At 42.1% G+C, this 21,589-nt stretch overlaps 2 protein-coding genes across 4 annotated transcripts in view; both read right to left on the reverse strand.

Moving 5' to 3' along the window:
• Positions 1 to 3,585: 3,585 nt before the first annotated feature.
• Positions 3,586 to 7,244, reverse strand: H1-0 (H1.0 linker histone). The gene has a single exon (XM_070756156.1). It carries the CDS (start codon positions 5,392 to 5,394, stop codon positions 4,816 to 4,818), a length of 579 nt encoding a protein of 192 aa, XP_070612257.1. The 5' UTR covers positions 5,395 to 7,244; the 3' UTR covers positions 3,586 to 4,815.
• A 4,014-nt stretch (positions 7,245 to 11,258) lies between these two features.
• Positions 11,259 to 21,589, reverse strand: part of TRIOBP (TRIO and F-actin binding protein) — a 93,932-nt gene continuing 83,601 nt past the window's right edge. For all 3 annotated transcript variants that reach the window (XM_070756157.1, XM_070756160.1, XM_070756158.1), the window contains 5 exons: positions 21,048 to 21,207; positions 19,762 to 19,872; positions 16,193 to 16,279; positions 13,942 to 14,095; positions 11,259 to 11,985 (listed from right to left, as the gene is read on the reverse strand). In XM_070756157.1, the coding sequence (XP_070612258.1) occupies positions 11,981 to 11,985; positions 13,942 to 14,095; positions 16,193 to 16,279; positions 19,762 to 19,872; positions 21,048 to 21,207 (517 nt within the window). In that variant the 3' untranslated portion in view covers positions 11,259 to 11,980. The remainder of the gene's footprint in view (positions 11,986 to 13,941; positions 14,096 to 16,192; positions 16,280 to 19,761; positions 19,873 to 21,047; positions 21,208 to 21,589) is intronic.

A 21,589-nucleotide genomic window follows, 5' to 3' on the forward strand; every position in this document is an offset into this window, starting at 1 on the left:
TGACTGATCCACACCCAGGGATATTAATGTAATGTTCTGTTGAATAAGATAACTACGACGCCTAAAACACGATCTAAGTATTGCCCACAAAATCATATGCTGCAACGTCCTGCCTGTCAATGACTACTTCAGCTTCAACCGCAACAACACAAGAGCACGCAACAAATTCAAACTCAATATTAATCGCTCCAAGCTTGACTGTAAAAAATATGACTTTAGCAATCGAGTTGTCGAAGCGTGGAACTCATTACCAGACTCAATAGTGTCAACCCCTAACCCCCAACATTTCTCCCTTAGACTATCCACAATTGACCTCTCCAGGTTCCTAAGAGGTCAGTAAGGGGCGTACATAAGTGCACCAGTGTGCCTTTCGTCCACTGTCCAATTTGTTTCCCCTTATCCCATGTTATATATCTTTCCTCCCTTTCATATCTCTTCTCCTCTATTTTCATATCTTTTCCTTCTATGTAACACTTCATGCCTATTCCCCTCAATATGTTTTGTGTATTATATAAATAAATAAATAAATAAAATAATAAAATAATAAAATAATAAAATAATAAAATAATATAAAATAAATAAATAAGATGGGTGAAAATGGGAGGGGAATGTCTGCTGCAGAATAACTACTCTTTTTGGCTTATAGAATGATCCTTCCAAATATGTTTATATGTCTTATTTCAGACATATTTATTTAGGAAAACTCTGTTTCCAAATTTAAAAAGTTTTCTCTCCGACAGGGACAGTCTGCCCACACTTCCCAAATTAACTTGCTGATCTAGATATCTTGTTTGTATGCTGAAAAATGTCCCAGACATGCTTCTTCAAATGGCAATTGGGCTTTGTTTTTTCCTTGTTTTTTTTTCTTCTTCTCATCCAAGAAGCTGAATAAGAAGCAAAACGTCTTCGAAGGAAAACAAAGTCCAATTATCTTTTGAAAATACACCTTTGGGACAACTATGACCTGCATGACTGAGAATCTCCATAGACATTTATGTTGAAAAACGCTCTCCTGTTACCAGTATTGTAGTAAGAGTCCATTGAAACCCTTCTGCAAAAGAAATATGAGATGAATTAGGAATACGGTGTTTGCCTCGGGCAGAACTACCTTGCCCAGTTTAGCAAGCACTCTTATATTGCTGAACTGTCTGGTATATATCTGGTTTGTTGCTGGGGACTCAAAGTGCTGATTACAATTTGTACAATTACTGGCTTAGGATCTAATTACTTGAAAGACTGCCTTTCCTGCAGAAAGTTGACTGGCTTTTGAGATTTACAATAGTATGTGAAATCCAAACAGTTCCCGGATAGAAACCAAATTCTTTTTCAAGAATTTGGCTTCTGGGTCCAGATTTGATTTTTGTGTTTTTATGTTTGTCATTGTTACATTTCATATTGCTCCTTTGTGTTTTGGGCTTGACTATAAGCCCCCTACAGAGATCAGAGGAGGTAAGGAACAAATGAGGGAGGGGGAATAATAACATAACTGTATCAATGCAAAAGAAATACCTATAGCAATGCATTTACAAAGCAAAGTTATAGATCAGGCAGTGAAGTAGTTGTCTTCTTTGTTGTTTAAAATCTGCACATTATTGTCCTGCCTGCCCTGAATTACTAAAGTTGTACTTGAACAAATTAGGAAAAATAGACATTTTAAGCTTTATGAACATCTGTTTCCCACTATAAGGTTGAAAAAAATGAAACCGAAAAGCCCAGTTGTTAAGGGACTCAGGAAAGCGCCCACAATTCTCAAATAAGGTTGGAGGTACGGGATCAACTTTCCAGGATCTTTTTGCTCCTGCGTGTAAATATTTACACATGGTTTTATGCTACCCTTTTAGATCTAATTTAACACGTTGCTCATATGTGTTGAATATTTTAATTCTGCTTGGAGAATGTTTGCATATGAAAAGAAAATCTGGAAAGTAACCAAAAAGATGGTGGAGGTTTCATTTAAAATAATACATTTTTTAACTAGTTAATGTTAACAATAACATTCACTGTTTAAAATGAACTCATTTAGCTGACGAGAGGGTGAAAATTCAAATTTGGGGGAAAATAAGATTTTTCAAAATAGTGCTACAATTGATAAGATACACTCTTATATTCACTGTTCACACTCTTATATTCACTGTTCTTTGATAATCTATGTCAGGGGTCTCCAACGTCGGCAATTTTAAGACTTCTGGACTTCAACTCCCAGAGTTCCTCAAAGTGGCTGAGGAACTCTGGGAGTTGTAGTCCACAAATCTTAAAGTGGCTAAGGGTGGAGACGCCTGATCTATGTTATTACTAGTTTACAGGACTTTGTTTTGTTATTTCTTCCTCCGATCTTCAAGGATGGAAATTCACCCCAACCCTCCTCAGGTTTTTATATTACAGCTAAGGATGTTAGTTCTTCGTATTCTATTTTTTCAGATTTTTTAACATGTTTTTTTTCAATCTGGAAACACCGGGGGTTTGTTGGTTTGCACGCCTGCTTTCAAAACCAGGATAATATTGGAGCACAAGGCCTATTTCCCAAATTATTGTGTTTACCTTTACAGCAATATATGATGAATGAGTGCAGGCATGCTGGCTTAAAATAATGATTGTGGATGCCCCTTTCCCAACTGCATCACAAGACAAAGATATATTTTCAGCTATGTGTGTATGAAAAATGATGCAGATGAATTCCTCCTTTCAATGTCCCTTCTCTATTTGCCTTTATTTTATCCCAATCTTACGGACAGATGCAGGAGCCATTGTGAAGCTTGGGCTACAAAGCAAACATCGCTGCACAGAAATTTTCCGTTTGGAATTTCCATCTTGAACATGTCAGACAGATGTTAATTTTTTAATTTGATGAAGCCACATCTGCATGGTATTCTTGGAGGGACAGATGTATTTGTTCCTTGAAAGTACTTACTGCATTCCACAAATCCCAAATATCCAGGTTGTTCCTATCTTTATTACAAATTCCAAATCAGACGCGGTGGGACCATCTGATGGTTCTAATATCAAATGTGTTTGCAAATCTATGATAGTATGTTAGGTTTTCAACATAGTAGCAGACAATTCTCTCTCTCTCTCTCTCACACACAATGTAAATGCAACTTTGTTTATACTATAGTTCATATAGGGTTTAGACAAAGAATTAAATAGCAGATTGGATTTTTTTTTTACTGTAAAACACTTTCACATTAAAATGAGATTATGTGTTGTTGGGCTGACATCTGGTGGCCAAGTTATATTGGTTTTTCTGTGATGAAAACTTTTCAACCTGTCAAATATCCAATTCCTTCATTTGCCACCAATGCTATGTCTATATAGAATTATAATAAAGCTTTCTTAAACTCATGCTTCCCAGATATGTTTGATGCAGGAGTGGGAAAGAAGTATTTGGAGAACAACAGAATGGAGAACCCTAGATTTGAGCACATATTTTTCATGACTTCTTTGTGTTCATTACCCAAAAATTGTCTCTTTCCTCCTTAACATATTGGATCCAGAATAATGTTCTAGTGTTGAGGATATGCAACTCAATCTGCAATGTTATAAAAATGATTTTTACACAACATAATGTAAATGAAGAATAACTGTTAATTTGTTTTACATTTTATTTTAAACCCTAAAAAGACAGCTTACAAGACAGCTAAATCTTCCTTGCACAAAATTACACGTACAAAGTAAAATGAACAATCAGATATCAATCCTATAAGAATTTCCTTTTGTTTAAACATAAGCATAATTTTTAAAATCTGGAGTACTTAATATAATGTTTTCCACTTCCCTCTTGGGGAAAAACATTCCAAATCTTAGCTTAGCAATAATTGTGTACAGCTTCCTAGATTCAATATTGGCTACAGTTTGTGTTATCTATTATCCCCTAACATTTGTTCTTCCTCCCTTACCCTCAAAAAGACCATAATTGAAAAGTGAAGGTTGGGAGGAATCTTTATATAAAAGTTGTAATTTTAGGTGGCAGACACTGCAGAATTGGGAGGCATCCAGATTGCAATAGCAGGTAATAGATCACTTTTGTAACACTTTCTCTTGAAATTGCCAGAACCAGATGGTGGTCAGTCTGTTTACACAAACACACACACACACACACATCCCTCCTGATTATTTGTTCTCTTTTGACGGAACAGAATTAACATCTTCACTTTATTCCAATGTGGCCAACATGTACAGATATTAATAGGGAGAAATTCAAAATGTTTGCAGTATTTTTCACTGACCCCGTTTCAATCTTCCCTGCAAAGAGCAGAGTCCCCTCTCTGAAAGAATGAAGTCAGTGGAAAGCTTATTAACCTCAACCAATCCAGCCTTCCCTAGGTCTAAAAACAATCATCCACCATATTAGCTAAATTGGAAGCTTATTCATCCATGATAAAACAAAGTTGTTTTTCTTAAAAGCCAGTTACAATGATCAGTTGTGGGTATATTCAGTTGAGAGGATCCAATGAAAGGCAACCCACCCATAACACATCCCCTCCATCAAATACTTTTCAAATCTTCCTCCAAAAATAAAAACAACAAAGATTTCCCTCATTAATCGTCCCTCATGCTTAGACACATGTATTGCATACCTTAATAGAGAAGGGAAATAAAATAAACGACATAAAAATCTCTTTCAAATTACAATAGAAAAACCAAACCAAACCCAACCCCCAATGTAGCTTCCATATGAATTTTTTTTTTTAAGTATAGGGCAAGAATTGTTCAGTCTTTATAAAGCTGCAATAGAAAGGAGTAGAGAATAAAGAAGAAATCTATTTACAGAAACAGAGGTCAAGAAGTTCCTGGAAAAGAAGTCCCAAAACTTGCTCCTCACTTTTTCTTGGTCGACTTCTTTGCGCTGGACTTTGCTTTGGGTTTGGAGGCTTTCGCTTTTTTAGGCTTGGAAGCCTTCACCGGCTTAGCCTTGACAGTCTTTGGCTTCTTGGCTTTCTTTGGAGCAGGTGCTGGCTTCTTTTTGGCTTTCTTGGCTGCAGGCTTGGGCTTTTTAGCCGGCGACTTGGCAGCTGCTTTCTTGGGCTTAGCTGCTTTCTTGGGCGTCGTAGCCTTCTTGACTTCCTTCTTGGCCTTCTTGACTGGAGCCTTCTTGGGTTCATCACTCTTGGCCAGGCGGAAGGAACCTGAAGCCCCGACACCTTTGGTCTGCTTCAGGACACCTGTCGTGACCAACCGCTTGATGGACAGTTTGATTTGGGAATCGGCGTTCTCGCCTACCTTGTAGTGGCTTTTGATGTATTTCTGGATCGACTGACGTGAAGAACCAGCCCGGCTCTTTTCAGCTTGGATGGCGGCCACAATCATGTCAGAGTACTTGGGGTGGTCAGTGGACTTCTTGACCGCCTTGGAACGCTTGGGTTTGGCCGCCGGCGCCGTGGTGGAGTTTTCAGTCATCTTGCTGCGTGGTTGTCCCTTCCGAAAAGACAGGTCTGGTGTCGTTGGGCTGGTCCTAAACTTTCTTTAGGCACGTGGGGGACTTCTCTTCCCCGTGGTACCGAAGATCCTGCTGAGATGTACGGAAGTTTTGCCAGCAGTTTCTCTGACAGTTCTTTTTTTTTTTAATGTCCAAGGAGGATGTCACAGCCTTTCCAGGCAGCTGGTGGCAGGGTGTGGTCAAGACAGTCTTCTCCAGGAATGTCCCCCCAAGACACACACCTCTTGAGAAGCAGCTCTGGCTAAAAGGCCTTTTCCCTCTCACCAGCCTTTGCAAGGAAAGCAGGGGTCCCGGCAAACTCAGGCTTTTGTTGCCCAAGCTCAGCTCCTGCTTGCCTTCTTTTTCTTTTTTTTTCTTTCTTTTGCTCTCTCTCTCTCAATGTGCCCCCCTCCCTCTCCTGACAGCTTCTTCTGCGGCGCCCTGCCTCCGCTCCTTGCTCTGTGTCTGGCTCTGTAGGCAAGCAGCCGGCGCATCCGGGTATTTAGCGCTCAGGCGCGGACCGCGGTGAGGACAGGGCTGCTGGCTGCCTGTTTCAGGCCCCGAATGGCGCCGCGCCGCCGACATCTGTGTTTCTTCCGCCGACTAAAGCGGCTTTTTCCCGCTCCTCCCCGGGCCTCTCGGGTCCCGCACCGCCGCCGTCGGCCGCTCCGGTCCTTGGGCTCTTGGTCGCCGCGGCCGGCTCCCTCTGCAGCCGTCCTCCGCCGCTTCAGGGCGCCCCAAACGGCGCTGGGTGCGAGTGGGGCGCCTCGACATTTCCCCTTTGCTCCCCCCTAGCCGAGCGGCCGAGGGGAGTCCAGCCAAGGGGGAAAGCCCCAAGCAAGAGGCACCCCTGGGCCGACGGGGGAGCCTTCTCCCGGCACTCCGAGAGCTCCGGGAGCCACGCGGGGAGCCCTGGAGCAGACCCCAACTAACACAGGGAAGCCCCGAGCCAGCCGAGACTCAGCTCAGACCTGGCTAGGAAGGGTGGGGGGAGCGGCTCCCCCCGGCTTGGGGGTGTCTCCGGGGGGGACCCTCGCCCCCCGTGCCGTGGGTCCCGTCCCCCAGCCGCCCCCTCCCCAAGTCCCAGCGCGGGGAAAACTTTCCTTTTTGTTAGATGGGAAAGTTTGCAGCCATCCCCCTCCCCCAAGCTCTACCTGGCAGAGCCCTGCTTGGAATTGGGGGGCACCTAATTTGGGGGGGCACCTGGATCTTCTTTGGGACTAGGGACAGAGAGGGGGCAGAAGGGGGTCTTCCCTCGCCCCCCGTTAACCCCAAACGCACTCGATTTGCCTGCAATGGGATCAAAATAATACAGCATGCCTACATAAAGAAGGAAAGGGGAGGGGGACACAACACCCCCATTGCCTGAGTACCCCCACTTATCGACTTATCTCAAGACACCCCCTCATCACTCCCCATAGCTCAACTTGACTTCGTGCCCCCGGGCCCGCCGGTTTGTTTTGTCCCCCCACTAAAAAGAAAAGCAGATTTCTACGAGCTGCTGTTTTGGGGCTTTTCAAGGTGGAGTCTCTCCTCTTACTTTAAAACACTTTCTCAACCTAAGTTCCCCGAGAAACGAAGGGGGTTAAAAGGAGGCGACAGGGGCTCGAAGAGCCATTTCCCTAAACGAATTAACCCTAATTTGCCAGCCTTGGCGGAGAGGGCTTAACTGTTGGAAGACTACATGTACGTGCAATCGCCATCTTGCTGGAAGAACCGAGGTTGTTGTTTTTCTCTCCCCTCCACCTTCTCCCCTCATAGGGGTGTTGTTGTTGTTGTTGTTGTTTAAATCAAGAAATTAATGAAAAGCGTCGTGGCTGCAACTCGGAGTTGCTAACGGTCGGTTTGGGGTATCGGAAAAACTCGGGAGGAAAAGTTTTTTTAAAAAGCGCGCACCTCTTGAATACTTTTTTTTTTTTTAAAAAGAGGGAACGATAAGATCGAACTGGCATCCTAGCAACGCGGAGAATGCCACCCCCAAAAACCCACGTCCAGGTACATTTGCACCTCCAATTAAAAAAAAACAAACCCCTGAGTTAGCAAACGTGTCTGTGTTTTGTTTTGTTTTTTAAGCACCAAACCCTGAGATGCAGTTTATATGGCAGCAGTGGAGTTGCGAATAATAAAACGTCAGCACCTTTGCGATGCCTGCGCTTTTTCTCTTGGGAAGCTTCCTTAGACTCTATCAAAAATTAAAATTAAAAAAGGAGGGGAAAAGCAGGCGTTCCTCGACTTGGGGAAAGTATAGACCCCCGTGTCGTGTAGGAGGGAGGACGGGTGTGTGTGTTTAAGGACAGATGAATAGAGTTAAACCACCAGGCAGCTTGTTCTACTACTCTAACTCCCGATGTAGCTCCACGACTTCTAAGAAAGTTTTTTTGTTTGTTTGTTTTGTCCAATACACAATAATAATAGAGGATATATACGAGTAGAATGTATCCAAGAGAGTATAGAAAAGAAATATAGGAGTAAAATATAACTAGAGAGAATAGCAGAAAATATAAGACATATGAGATAGATAGTGGATAGAATAGATAGAAGAGATAGTAGAGAAGATATATGAGATATAGCAGAGATTATAGGACAGGGGACGGTAGGCACTCTGGTGCACTTATGTACGCCTCTTAAATTGATGGCTATAGAATGGTGGGGGGGAATCAGGTGTCTGCTAGCACCAGCTAACAAATTGTGTTAAATAGAATAAGCTATGTAGCTCGTTTGGTCAGACTGATGATGCCTTTTCATTACATTTTCTTAGTTGGGAAAAGTGCTAACCAAACTCCTAATTTTCCACTCAATGCTGAAAACTAAGAGAAGGTTCCAAAAGCAGCGTTATAGTATAAACGCAATGAAATGATTTTGCTAAATGTCCAGCTCGATTTAACTGCTTTGACTTGGAGATCGCGGGGAAAAAATATTGGGATCGCTAATCTTACTGTTTTGTCAAACGATTAGGCTCTGTGCTCATTAATCTCTAGCCTTTATCACTATCTCAGCATCATGCACATTATTGTAAATATTTTTTTAAAATATCCAGGCTACTTTTAAATTGCACAGTTGGGGGGTTGGGGTTGGGGGGGGATACCCACTCATGTGAAACTTCTTTTAAGGCTGCCTTTCTTTTCCCTTCTCGTTATACCGAAAAACAGCGAGGAACGTAATAAGGGGAACAGATTTGCACCAGTAGATTAAATTTCAAATTTACCCGTATTTCCAAGGATTGTAAATGCCAGGAGGATGTGCAAAATTAATCGGTGAGATCGAAGGATGCTCGTAGGATTCACAAGAGATTTTTTAAAAAGTATAAAAAACGTTACACAAAATTCTAAAGTCGGTTTCCTCGAAAGTTAAGAAAGAATGCAAAAATAGATTGAAAATCTCAAGTTGGATTCTGCTCCTTTGGTGTTTATTTACGAGCCTAAGATTCTCGGGAAAGTAGTTTTTCTACCAGCCGTGTAAGTATTTACTAAAGCATTTCAAAAGGTTGCGATAAGGGCCGGCGATGAAAACAGCCCTGTGGGATGTAAGCGCGTTGACAGCTCTCTGTTGACAATAGCAAGAGTTTCTTTGAAGAGCTCTCAGCAATCAGCTGATTAATTCTCGCTGAGGGAAAGGAATCCGTCAGTGGTTTGTTATGGCTAAAGGGCCACCGTACAACGTCAGAGCGATGCCTTGTGGGGAATGTAGTCAGAAAAGGAAGGCTTCTACCTTCTAAGTAATGACAGCGGCAATATTGGGAAGGATCGGATAGGAATGTAATCCCTGCAATTCGTCTCTGACGGCGACTGTCTAACGCTTTCTCTTCAGCCCAGGCTACACGCATCGCCCAAAAGAGGGTAGCCCCCCCCCCCTTTCCTTTGTTTCCCACAGCCAGAGATGGATCCTGGACGCACGTGCCCTTCGCTTCCTCAGTTGATTTACGACAAAAATTGAGTTTAATGTCGGCGCCATCCTTTTCAGGACCCCATCGGCTGCTTTAGAAAGGCATTGAGACGGGAGGGCGGGGGTTGTTACGAAATGAGAGAAGGAAGGAATTGGCCGGATTGGGGAGACAATGATTTTTTTCACATGACAAGTTAACAATTCTTATTAGGATTTCCTTGAGATGAATTTTCAGCTATTTAAAACCCAGACGTAATTTACAAATACGATTCGCAAGAGCTATATTTTGCCCTTCATGGCTGTGTTAATGCGACAAATGGATTCACAACTACCTTTCCAGCCAGAGGGATCTGCAATTCAAATCCGTGCAATTAAGTTGGTGGATTTGGATTAAACCATGGTTAATGAGAGTGAGGGTGGAGTAACAAAAATGCAGTCTTCCTTAGCTGGACTCCAGTGCTAAATATATTCTCTTGGTTCAGTCAAGGTTGTTTTTAGAGAGAGGAGATTTCAGTAGCTGTGAGATATTGTTTTTCTTACAAATGAAATTACAGCATACATGAAATTGCTGATTATTTTTAAACTGCCCTTATTGTTTTGCCGTATCATGTTAAAATACAGTATTGTGTATCTCTGCTTGTTTTATATGGGAAAGGGAGACTAAATTTGGGCTAATTAAATTGCATGACGGAATGCTAGTGTGATGGTCTTAATATTTTTTTTTAATACTGAAAGTTGATCTTGTGTAATATAATTAATACAAGGACTATACTAAATGCAGAACTTTTTTTTAAAGCAAATTGTGGATGGGAGAATATCTGAAAGAGGGCATCATAATTTTTATAACAGGATTTTAACAACATTTGAAGCATATATTACACATTTTTATAATGTTTTTGCAAGAATGGAATCTTTATCTGCATACTTTAGTTTGCAAATAACCTTTGCATTCAGATGTGACATCACTGATGTATCATATGGTAGGAACAGAGAAATAAATTCAAGTTCTTAAGTAGTCCATTAAGATATAAAAACTGAGTGATTTGGAGGCAAGTTCACAATCAAGTTTAGAAATTTTTTAAACTATGCTTTCCAAACCTTGGCAGTTTCTCAAAATTGGGTAAAAGTGGTTTTACTTTAGGTGACAACACACAAATCTAATTTGCGTACCCAATCACGTGGGACATTTAAATTGACTTAAAATTGTTTTATTTATATTGTTAAAAAGGTAAACAGTTTTGGATAATGAAGGGAAATGCTCCATTCAATTACTAAATAGGCCAAGTTCAACTTGATGTTACGAATTTATTGAAATACTGTAGTCCTAAGTAATAGGAACATTAGTGGTTTACCTAATTATGCAACCAGCATGGATAGATTTTACAGTAATTCTTTCCTTAATTAAATACTGAAAAACTACTGTACATTTGCAGAACAGAATAAAACAGACGAATTTAGAAGTGGAAATGTTTTTCCTGTTGCTATTGCTAAACTATTTGGAATCAAATATTTGATGCTCTATTGCAAGTCATCCAAAATGTAAATAAAGCCTCCCCCATTTCTGCCTTAAAGGTTTCTAAGATTAGACAGAAAACAGGGAAAGTACTTTGAGCCTCCAAAGGGCATTAAGTGCCAAGAATGATAATATACTGCTCAAAAAAAATAAAGGGAACACTTAAACTACAGAATATAACTCCAAGTAAATCAAATTTCTGTGAAATCAAACTGTCCACTTAGGAAGCAACACTGATTGACAATCAATTTCATTTTGTTGTCAGCACATTCAACTTTGTACAGAACAAAGGATTCAATGAGAATATTTCATTCATTCAGATCTAGGATGTGTCATTTGAGTGTTCTCTTTAATTTTTTGAGCGGTGTATAAGAGGAGGTAGCGCTAATCTTTTGGGAATGCAAAATGGTTCAACATTTATGCCTTCTTCTGCCAAGCAAAAAACACACATTTCTGTAGTCAATGATTTTTATTAAGTTAACTCTGTAGAAATAAAAGAAAATCAGCCGCCTTCATTGTTTGGCTCTGGCAACATCAGCAGTAAAATTTCTCCCCATGTGAACATAGTTGAACTTTTGGGGAGGAAGACGGTTTACAACATTTTTTTAAAAAATCCTCCGTTCTGAAAACAAATGCTACTCATAGATCATAAACGTAAACTCTGCATGATCTTTGGACAAACCAGTTCCACTGATTATGTAACTAACACAACATTTCTTCGGCACAGCGTATCTCCAACATGGATTTGCTGTGAAGCAACACTGTACGACCTGAAGTGGAGGGTTGTTTGATTTTGTTTCTCCATTTGGAAGAAAAGTGAAAGCAGATAAATACTTTTAATGTAAATACAGCTAAATATTTGGGAGAAGGAACAATTATATCTAAAAAAAAACTTTAGGGAGAAATATCTGGTCCGCCTTTGTGGTTAACTGCTGGGAAACATAAGTATACGATTTTAAAACATATCCCCAACCCCATCCTCCAAAATATAAAAAACATTTTCATGTATAGAGTTTTCATGTATAGAGTCCCAAAAAGGTGCTAGTAGTAGGATTCAGCCCAAAACATGCCTGAGTGATGCAGATGCATGTGATGGCTATTTGGTAAAGTCTTGCCCAGTCCTCTGGAGAGTAACGCTCCTTTCTTCTCCAAAGTGGTGCACCGAAAAGTAACTAACCTATGGAACAAAGAAAGAAGTAGAATTAAGAACATTATGTTCAAAAAGTTTGTCTTTGCTACACAGTATAGGACTTGTGGCTATGCTAATAGTAATGGAAGATGGAAGTCTAAAATATACTGCTCAGAAAAAAAAGGGGAATACTTAAACAACAGAATATAACTCCAAGTAAATCAAACTTCTATGAAATCAAACTGTCCACTAGGGAAGCAACACCAATTGACAATGAATTTCATTTTGCTGTCAGCACATTCAACTTTGTACAGAACAAAGTATTCAATGAGAATATTTCATTCATTCAGATCTGTTCTGCCGGGCTCTCTGGTAGAAGCCTCCCGAAAATTCACGGGTACAAATTTCAGACATACACATGTTTGAAAATTCAAAACAATGTTCTTTATCACAAAATTCAAAAGAAACAAAGCACCCTTTTTGTATTGCAAAGAGCACTCTTCCCCAAAACAACCTTGTCGGCTGTACAAGTCCCTTAGTCAGTCCTTAAGTACTTAGCTAGTAGCTGTGAAGAAACGTCACAGCCCTCCTTCTTCCCACAAAGTGAAACACTCACACACACTTTACTCTGCTTTGGTGTCAAAGGCGTGAAAAATCCACAAACAAAGTTCAGACACAGCGAGGCATGATCCTGAAGAACTGTGGTCAGATAATCTTCCACAACGGCCAAACTAGCACGCTGCTATTTATAGCAGCAGCTCTAATTACTGGAGCCCCACCCAAACACCGGTGGCCTCTCTTATCTCCTGTAATATTTCCTCAATTGGTCTCTTCGATGCATAAGTCTGCGCCTGTGTGGGTCTAACACTTCGCCATCCAAATCGACTGAAGATAATGGTGATTGGCTTCCTGGGCTGTGTGCCAAGACCCCCTCTTCCAAGTCACCCCCACCTTCTTCGTCCGAGGAAACTGCACTCCCTGACTCTGCTGGCAACAAAACAGGCCTAGGACATGTTGACGTTTCCCCTGCCTCCACCTCCACATTCCCTGGGGCAGGAGCTGGGCCAGAGCCAACCACAACACAGATCTAGGATGTGTTATTTGAGTGTTCCCTTTATTTTTTTGAGCAGTGTATTTAAAATGGCTTGGTGATGACAATTTATATATTGTAGCTGTACCATCCTTGGCTTATAAACCTATTTTAGAGGCAGAATGAAACTGAGCTGGACTAGACCAATACAATAGCAGTGACCAACCTGTAGCTTTCAACCTGATTTCATGGAGCCTTCTAGGAGTGTGTTTATGCATTTGTCCTCTGGCATACAGAAGAGGGGAGGAGAGAGAAGAGAAGGCAAGGAGAAAGATTTTGAACACTGTGAAGCAATCGGCAAGATAGCCAATACAAAGTGCAGCTCTGCTCTTGAGAGGCAAAAGGGGCACCAACGCCTTCTGCCTTCGCAGCTTGGCTAGCTCCACTTTACACAACATGTCCCACTGAGGGGCCTTCTCCGGGTCCCATCAACTAAACAATTTCGGTTGGCGGGCCCCAGGGGAAGAGCCTTCTCTGTGGCGGCTCCGACTCTCTGGAACCAACTCCCCCTGGAAATTAGAACTGCCCCTACTCTCCCTGACTTCCGTAAACTCCTTAAAACCCACCTTTGCCGTCAGGCATGGGGGAACTAAAACACCTCCCCCGGGCATGTACATTTTATGCATGGTATGTTTGTGTGTGTGTGTGTTAGTATATTGGGGTTCTTTTTAAATTTTTTAAATATTTAAATTTATTTGGATTTGTTACGATTTGTTTGTCTTGTTGTGAGCCGCCCCGAGTCTGCGGAGAGGGGCGGCATACAAATCTAAATAATAAATAAGTAAGTAAGTAAGTAAGTAAGTAAGTAAGTAAGTAAGTAAGTAAGTAAGTAAGTAAGTAAGTAAGTAAGTAAGTAAGTAAGTAAGTAAGTAAATAAATAAATGTGTTTTTAATGCAAACGGGTCTTTTTATACCAATATTGTTGTGCAGCATCTCTTTCTCCTCTAGGGCTGCCATGGCCAGTCGCAGATGCTCTTTCAAATGTTCAATCTCTCGTTCTGACCGTTGCTTGATGTGATTCAGCTCCAGGTAGATATCATGGTACTTTCCTGAGGCAAACTTCTTGTCCTGTACGGGGAAGGAAGCATCATTGTCCAGAAAGGAATAGAAATCAAGGATACAAATGAAAGACACTGGCATCTTCTGGGGTGAAGTGCACGTTATTGATCATACAATAAGTTTGAATCATGGAATCTTTTGTGCTGGAGATTTGTTGCCAAATATAATAACAGTGGTATATGATTGCAGCAAAGCATATACAGTGGTACCTCTACTTACAAACTTAATTCGTTCTTAAGTAGAAAAGTTTGTAAGAAGCAGCAATTTTTCCCATAGGAATCAATGTAAAAGCAAATAATGCATGCGATTGGGGAACCACAGGGAGGGTGAAGGCCCTGTTTCCTCCCAGGAGATTCCTAGAGAGGCCCCACGGAGGCTTTTCTCCGCCTTTTCCGGCCCTGTTTCTTGCCAGGAGATTCCTAGAGAGGCCCCACGGAGGCTTTTCTTCGCCTTTTCTGGCCCTGTTTCTTGCCAGGAGATTCCTAGAGAGGCCCCACGGAGGCTTCTCCCTGCCTTATCCGGTTACAGTTTTGGAGGCTCAGGTTTGTAAGTGGAAAATAGTTCTTGAGAAGAGGCAAAAAAATCTTGAACACCCGATTCTTATCTAAACAATTTTGTAAGTAGAGGCGTTTTTAGGTAGAGGTACCACTGTATAAGAATAATTGCTGAGCAGATAGCTCGGCATTGAATGGAATGTAAGATGGGGATTTTGAATATTTTCCTGGTTGTTTAATGTATTTATGGACTTATTAAGATGTTAGAACAGGGATGTCAAACTTGCGGGCCGCGGGCCGGATGCATCACACGCTGGCCACGCCCACCCACATTTTAGCGAAGGGGGGAAAGTTGCAATATGTCACATGACAACGTGATGCCACGAGTTTGACACCCCTGTGTTGGAAGAATACTGGACACGAACCAGTATGTGCAGATGATATTGTGTGAATGATTTGAAGTGAATGTTAGATTGTCTGATGAACAGTCTAACAAAAAGGTAGCTTTGGATAACAGGGAAAATGGACTAAACGTTTGCAAGTAGTACGTAAATGGTAAAAAGTAAACCAATATTGTAGAATATTAGTTAAAGAGGGGAACCTGGGAAGAAAAATTTTAAGATGTGCAAATGCTTCTAGAAAAATAATAGATAGGTCTATTGCAAGAAGTGAATGTTCATCAGAAGACAATAGCTGTATGTTTAACATGTTTTTAATGTTAGGTATTATCACAAGAATAGAATAGAATAGAATGGAATAGAACAGAATAGAATAGAATAGAATTTTTATTGGCCAAGTGTGATTGGACACACAAGGAATTTGTCTTGGTGCATATGCTCTCAGCGTCCATAAAATAAGATATACATTTGTCAAGAGAAATATAAAGTTAAATGCAATGTAATATAAAATAAAATCAAGGTGAATTAAGAATGAATGTGGGCTGAATATTGACTAGGATGAAATAAATGTATTAGTCATTCATAAACAAGGAAAATCAAATGATCAAAAAAGGTTGAAAAGAATGACTGAGGATTTATAGATATTTGATGATATCCTCAAAACTGAAATACTAACAATTTAAAGAATAAAATACAGTATAAAGTGAGGCATAGATATGATGGAGGTGGGTTTTAAGGAGCTTATGAAAGGCAAGGAGGTCAGGGCCGCCACAGAGAAGGCTCTTCCCCTGGGTCCGCCAGATGACATTGTTTTGTGGACGGAACCCAGAGGCCAACTCTGTGGGACCTAATCGGTCGCTAGGATTCGTGCAGCAGAAGGCGGTCCCGAAGGTACTTTTGGTCCGATGCCATGTAGGGCATTTTGAATTGTGACCGGAAACTGATCAGCAGCCAGTGCAGGCTGCGGAGTGTTGACGAGACATGGGCATATCTAGGAAAGTCCATGATTGCTCTCGCAGCCACATTCTGCACGATCTGAACCTTTAGCTGGGTTTCCCTTTCTACCTGATGCCTTTAATTTCTTTAGCTTTCTACTTTTCTGTCCTTTGGATAGCACTGCATACTGTTAGAGGGAATGTGGTGATCAGTATGCGCCCATGTGGGTACATACTTCTTGGAAACCAGGAACTCATTATTTTCTTTTAGAAATCTACCTTCTGTATCATTTGGAGTTCTTCCCTCAGACACTGGACTTCTTGCTTCTGATACTGGAGTTCATTCTCCTTCACTCGAAGAAGCACCTTCAGAAGAAAGATATAATGGGAACTATTCAGAACACAATTGTCTACTATCAAAATCACTTTCAATGTAGTAAGGTGGGTGTGATACTGCCCTCAGAAGAGAGCAAAAATAAGGTTGCCCAAGTATTCCCCGTAGAATAAAATGATACCTGATACAAAGCAGAAAATTAAATAATAACAGAGTTGGAAGGGACCTTGGAGGTCTTCTAGTCCAACCTCCTGCTTAGGCAAAGAACCCTACACTACTTCAGACAAATGGTTATCCAACACCTTCTTAAAAACTTCCAGTGTTGGAACATTCACAACTTCTGGAGGCCAGCTGTTCCACTGATTAATTGTTCTTATTGTCAGGAAGTTCTTCCTTAGCTCTAAGTTGCTTCTCTCCTTGTTTAGTTTCCACCCATTGCTTCTTGTTCTACCCTCAGGTGCTTTGGAGAATATTTGATTGCCTGTTCTTTATGGCAACCCCTGAGATATTGAATTAATGATGGTGAACCTATGGCACGGGTGCCACAAGTGGCACATGGAGCCATATCTGCTGGCACGCGAGCTGTTGCCTTAGCTCAGCTCCAATGTGCATGTGTGTGCTGGCCAGCTGCTTTTTGGGTTACACAAAGGCTCTGGGAGGATGGGGGAAGGCATTTTTACCCTCTCCCAGCTCCAGGGAAGCCTTTGGAGCTTGAGGAGGGCGAAACACGAGCCTACTGGGTTGGGAAACAGGCCATTTCTGGCCTCCGGGGGGGCGGGGGAAGCTGTTTTCGCCCTCCCCAGGCATTGAATTATAGGTGTGGGCACTCGCGCATACACGATAGCGCACGCTTACGTTCTTTCGGCACCCGAGGAAAGAAAGGTTTGCCATTACAGTGGAACCCCGACATAAGAGCTGCTCTACTTAAGAGCAACTCGAGATAAGAGCTGGGAGGGGAGAGATATTTTTGTTCTACTTACAAGCCCAAATTCGAGATACAAGCGCCAAGGAGCTGTCTCCTGAAGCCAAACGCTAACTTCCGCGTTCGGCTTCAGGAGACAGCTGCGAAGCAGCGCGCGTGTTTTAAAAGGTTGCAGCCGGCCTGGGGGGCTCGGGGGGTGCTTGCAGCTTTCTTTCTTGCTCTTTTTCTTTCTCTCTTTTACCTTCCCTTCCTCTATTTCTTCTTTTCTTTCTCCTTCCCACCTTCTTCCCTCCCTCCCTCCTTTCACTCATTCCTCTCTTACTCTCCCCTTTCATAAGTTTCCTTGCTTCCTTCCTCTGTTCCTGTCCCTTCCCCCTTTCTTTCTTTCTTTCTTGCTCTTTTTCTTTCTCTCTTTTACCTTCCCTTCCTCTATTTCTTCTTTTCTTTCTCCTTCTCACCTTCTTCCCTCCCTCCCTCCCTTCACTCATTCCTCTCTTACTCTCCCCTTTCATAAGTTTCCTTGCTTCCTTCCTCTGTTCCTGTCCCTTCCCTCTTTCCCTCCTTCCTTCCCACCCTCCGTCCATTCATTCACCCATTCCTCTCTTGATCGCTTAAAGCCGGTCCCTGGTGCAAAAAGGGTTGGGGACCTCTGTCCTACAGGATTGGGTGGCAGAGAAGTTGAACATATGTAAATTTAAAAGTTTAAGAAAGTTTACAAGTTAAGTGAAAGAAACTTCATTATTCATTTATATGTACATGTACATTTCTTCATTAAAAACATGTCTTTCTGCATAATTTAGACTAACTTTGTGAGTTTTTTGAGGGTTGGAACCAATTAAAATTATTTACATTAATTCCTATGGGGAAAAGTCATTCGAGATAAGAGCTGCTCGACTTAAGAGCCCAGGTCCGGAACGAATTAAACTCGTATCTCGAGGTACCACTGTACTGAACTAGACATATCCAGTTCCTGCAACCGTTCTTCAGATGTTTTAGTCTCCAGTCCCCTGATCGATAGTATTCATGAACAAACTGATGTTATATGGATTAGTTCACCTGACTTGATCAACCATATTCGTTCAACCATACCTTATTGCTTGGTAGATTTTTTTTTTAAAAAACCCCCAAACCTTAGAAGTTTGATAAAACCCAAATTGATTATCTCTTTTGATTTTCTTTATGTCCTTGATTACCATCATTTCTACCAACTGTCTTGAAGAAACATTAAGATGGTTAATCTATAATTTCCCCCATCTTCATTTTTTAAATGAGCTAGTTGTTGCCACAAAAGCTGTGTGCAGCTGCTTCTGGATTCAGTAGACATTTTCATTCACAATGCTTCATTATTATTTTTTATTATTACATTTATATGCCGCTCAATTCCTGGGGGACTGTGGGCAACATACGACGGAAATGAGTATCGCAAACAATTTAAAAGACAATTTAAATCCCGGTTAATAAAATCCTCTTTGTGGCCGGACCCAGAAGATGAAGCACCCATCAATGGGCTCAGGCCTGCTGGCAAGCCAAGTCTTAAAGGCTTTCTGGAAGGCCAGTAGGGTGGACGTAGCACGGATCTCAGGAAGTAGATGGTTCCGGACAGCCAGGGCTGCCACAGAGAAGGCTCTCCCCCACGGCCCCGCCAACTGACATTGCTTAATCGACGGAACCCGGAGAAGGCCGACCCTGTGGGTTCTTATGGTTGCTGGGAGCTACGCGGTAGGAGGTTGGCCCGAAGATAGTGTGGCCCTAAGCCATATAGGGCTTTAAAGGTGACAACCAACACCTTGAATTGCATCTGGACACTGATTGAAAGCCAGTGCAGCTCACAGAGTGTTGGTGAGATGTGGGTGTACCTAGGTGCACCCACAACAGCTCCCACGGCTGCATTGTGGACCAATTATTATTATTATTATTATTATTATTATTATTATTATTATTATTATTATTATTATTATTCTTAATTAGATTTGTATGCCGTCCCTCTCCGTAGACTCGGGGCGGCTCACAACAGCGATAAAAACAATGCATAATGACAAATCTAATAATTAGAATCTAAAATAGCAATTATACATATAAAAATTTAAAAGAGAAACCCCAGTAAATAAAAGCATACATACAGTCATATTGTGCACAGAAACTACATAGGCAAGGGGAAAGTTTCTCAGTTCCCCCAAGCTTGACGACAGAGATAGGTTTTGAGGAGTTTACGAAAGGCAAGGAGGGTGGGGGCAGTCCTAATCTCCGGGGGGAGCTGATTCCAGAGGGTCGGAGCCGCCACAGAAAAGGCTCTTCCCCTGGGTCCTGCCAGACAGCATTGTTTAGTCCACGGGACCCGGAGAAGACCAACTCTGTGGGACCTAACCGGTCGCTGGGATTCGTGCGGCAGAAGGCGGTCTCGCAGATACAGTCCCCAAACGCTTTTCAAGGGTAGCCTCATGTAGAGCACGTTGCAGTAGTCTAACTGTGAAGTGACAAGGGCATGAGTGACTGCGAGAAGAGCCTCCTGATCCAGAAATAGGCCAAATGATACCTGAAACAAAGAAACTGCAAAATTTGACAGGCAAAAAGTATCAGGCCTTCCGTCCTTACCTCTAGCTCACAAGAATTCTTCTCATTGTGTGAAGCACCACTACGTGAGGCCCGAGCAGCGATGAAGTCTCGTAACTGGCCAATCTCTTCTGAAAGACGCCTCTGCAACTCCTGGAAGAATGAGGATGAAATACTTTAACATATTCATCAAATATAACAGGCGGAGGAAGCCTTTTTGAAGCTTACTTAGGGTGTCCAGGGGGAAAGCATTTTGAAATCCCCTGATATTTCTCTGAAATTTTCCTATAACTTGCGATCTAGTTAAGGCGCAGTCGTAGATGACGTCATACTAAACGGCTAAGCCGTGGAGAAATAGCAGTAGCTGAGGAAGCAAGTTGTTGCCAGTTATGCTCATTTTTGCTTGACTCTGCCAGGCAGGGCGATCCGGGTTTTTTACATGATTTTTTCCTGACTTTAAAAAATTTTCCCCCCTGACTTATTCCATTTTGTTCACGAATTCCCCGATAATTCCCTGATATTTCCCTGATATTTCCCGAACTGCCAATTTCCCTGGAAATTCCCTGATTTCCCTGTTTTCTAGGTTTGCTGGAAACCCTGTGGTAATCATTTAATATTTTTTTTAATAAGTGAGGGCCATGTAGGGAATACACTGGATAATGTCCTCAAGGGAGACAGATAGTTTCTGGCTTTGCCTCTTCGATTTCTTAACTTTTAAAATGATTAAAAGATGAATACATAGAGCAAATGTGTATGTATGGCTATCTAACATTTTATATTGAAAAAAGACTGAGCCAGGGGTCTCCAAACGTGGTAACTTTAAGACTTGTGGACTTCAATTTCCAGAATCCTCCAGCCAGCTATGCTGGCTGGAGAATTCTGGGAGTTGAAGTCCACAAGTCTTAAAGTTACCAAGTTTGGAGACCTCTACTCTGGACAACTGCACCATTTTTTACACAATGGCTTGCTACCTCCTTCAATTGTGAAGCCTTGAGAAGAAACATCTTAGGCTGCATGTTGCCCAGGGCTCTCTACAAAGCTTGTCTTTCCAGAGCTCAACAGCATTTGCTGTTCTATTGTTCAACTTGACTCAGCATCCTAGGGACTCCAAACAGGCCTATGGCTGACATCACAAAAACTGTTGCTAAATCTCCCAGGTAAGGCAAGGCAAGGACCACCAGGTAAGAAGAAAGGCAAGCTCACTGGTATTTAAACTTAATTTGAATTTTAAATGAAGGAGATTGCAACCGTCCTCCTTTCACGAATGTTACTGTGTCATTGTTCCTTCCTTCAGAATTGCTGCTATTGGCAGCACCGCCAGCCCTTGCCTGGTTTTGCCGTAGCAGCTCTTTCCCCTCCTGTTGACAACGCTGCAGCATTTGTTCCTGTTCTTCGGCCTTCTGCACCAGGCCCCCGATCTGCAGGCACTTCTGGGAATACTGCTCCGAAAGCACTTGCAACTCTCGCTTCAGAGACTCCACATCAGACCTGCAGCAGATACTGGGATTTTACCATCAACACCATTGACGTTTTCTCTGCTCATTTTGCCCCCAATCTGGTCTGTTTTCCCCAAAATAAGAATCTTATTTTGCAAATCCTGAACAAAACGTGACTGTCATGACAGAGAAGCCTGTTGAGAGGATAATCTATACCAGGGTGTGAAACTGGAGTTCTTCAATCAGCATTGTAGGTCTCCTCCGTGGGTCAGAGGGAGCGGGGGAAGACAGGACAGACGTCTCCTGCAGTACCTTGCCTGTTTTTGGCCAGCAGAATGCTACCGGAGGCTGGGGAGGCTGAAAATGGGCTGCCCACGGCTCCCTCCCCCCTGGCAAGCCCATTTTGGCTGACAGAACCACTGTGGTATGGTCTT

The sequence above is a fragment of the Erythrolamprus reginae genome, chromosome 6 (genome assembly GCF_031021105.1).
Source record: "Erythrolamprus reginae isolate rEryReg1 chromosome 6, rEryReg1.hap1, whole genome shotgun sequence".
Classification (NCBI taxonomy): domain Eukaryota; kingdom Metazoa; phylum Chordata; class Lepidosauria; order Squamata; family Dipsadidae; genus Erythrolamprus; species Erythrolamprus reginae.

Coding starts and splice junctions, on each gene's coding strand:
- H1-0 (XM_070756156.1), bottom strand. CDS start 5,394: ATGACTGAAAACTCCACCACGGCGCCGGCGGCCAAACCCAAGCGTTCC.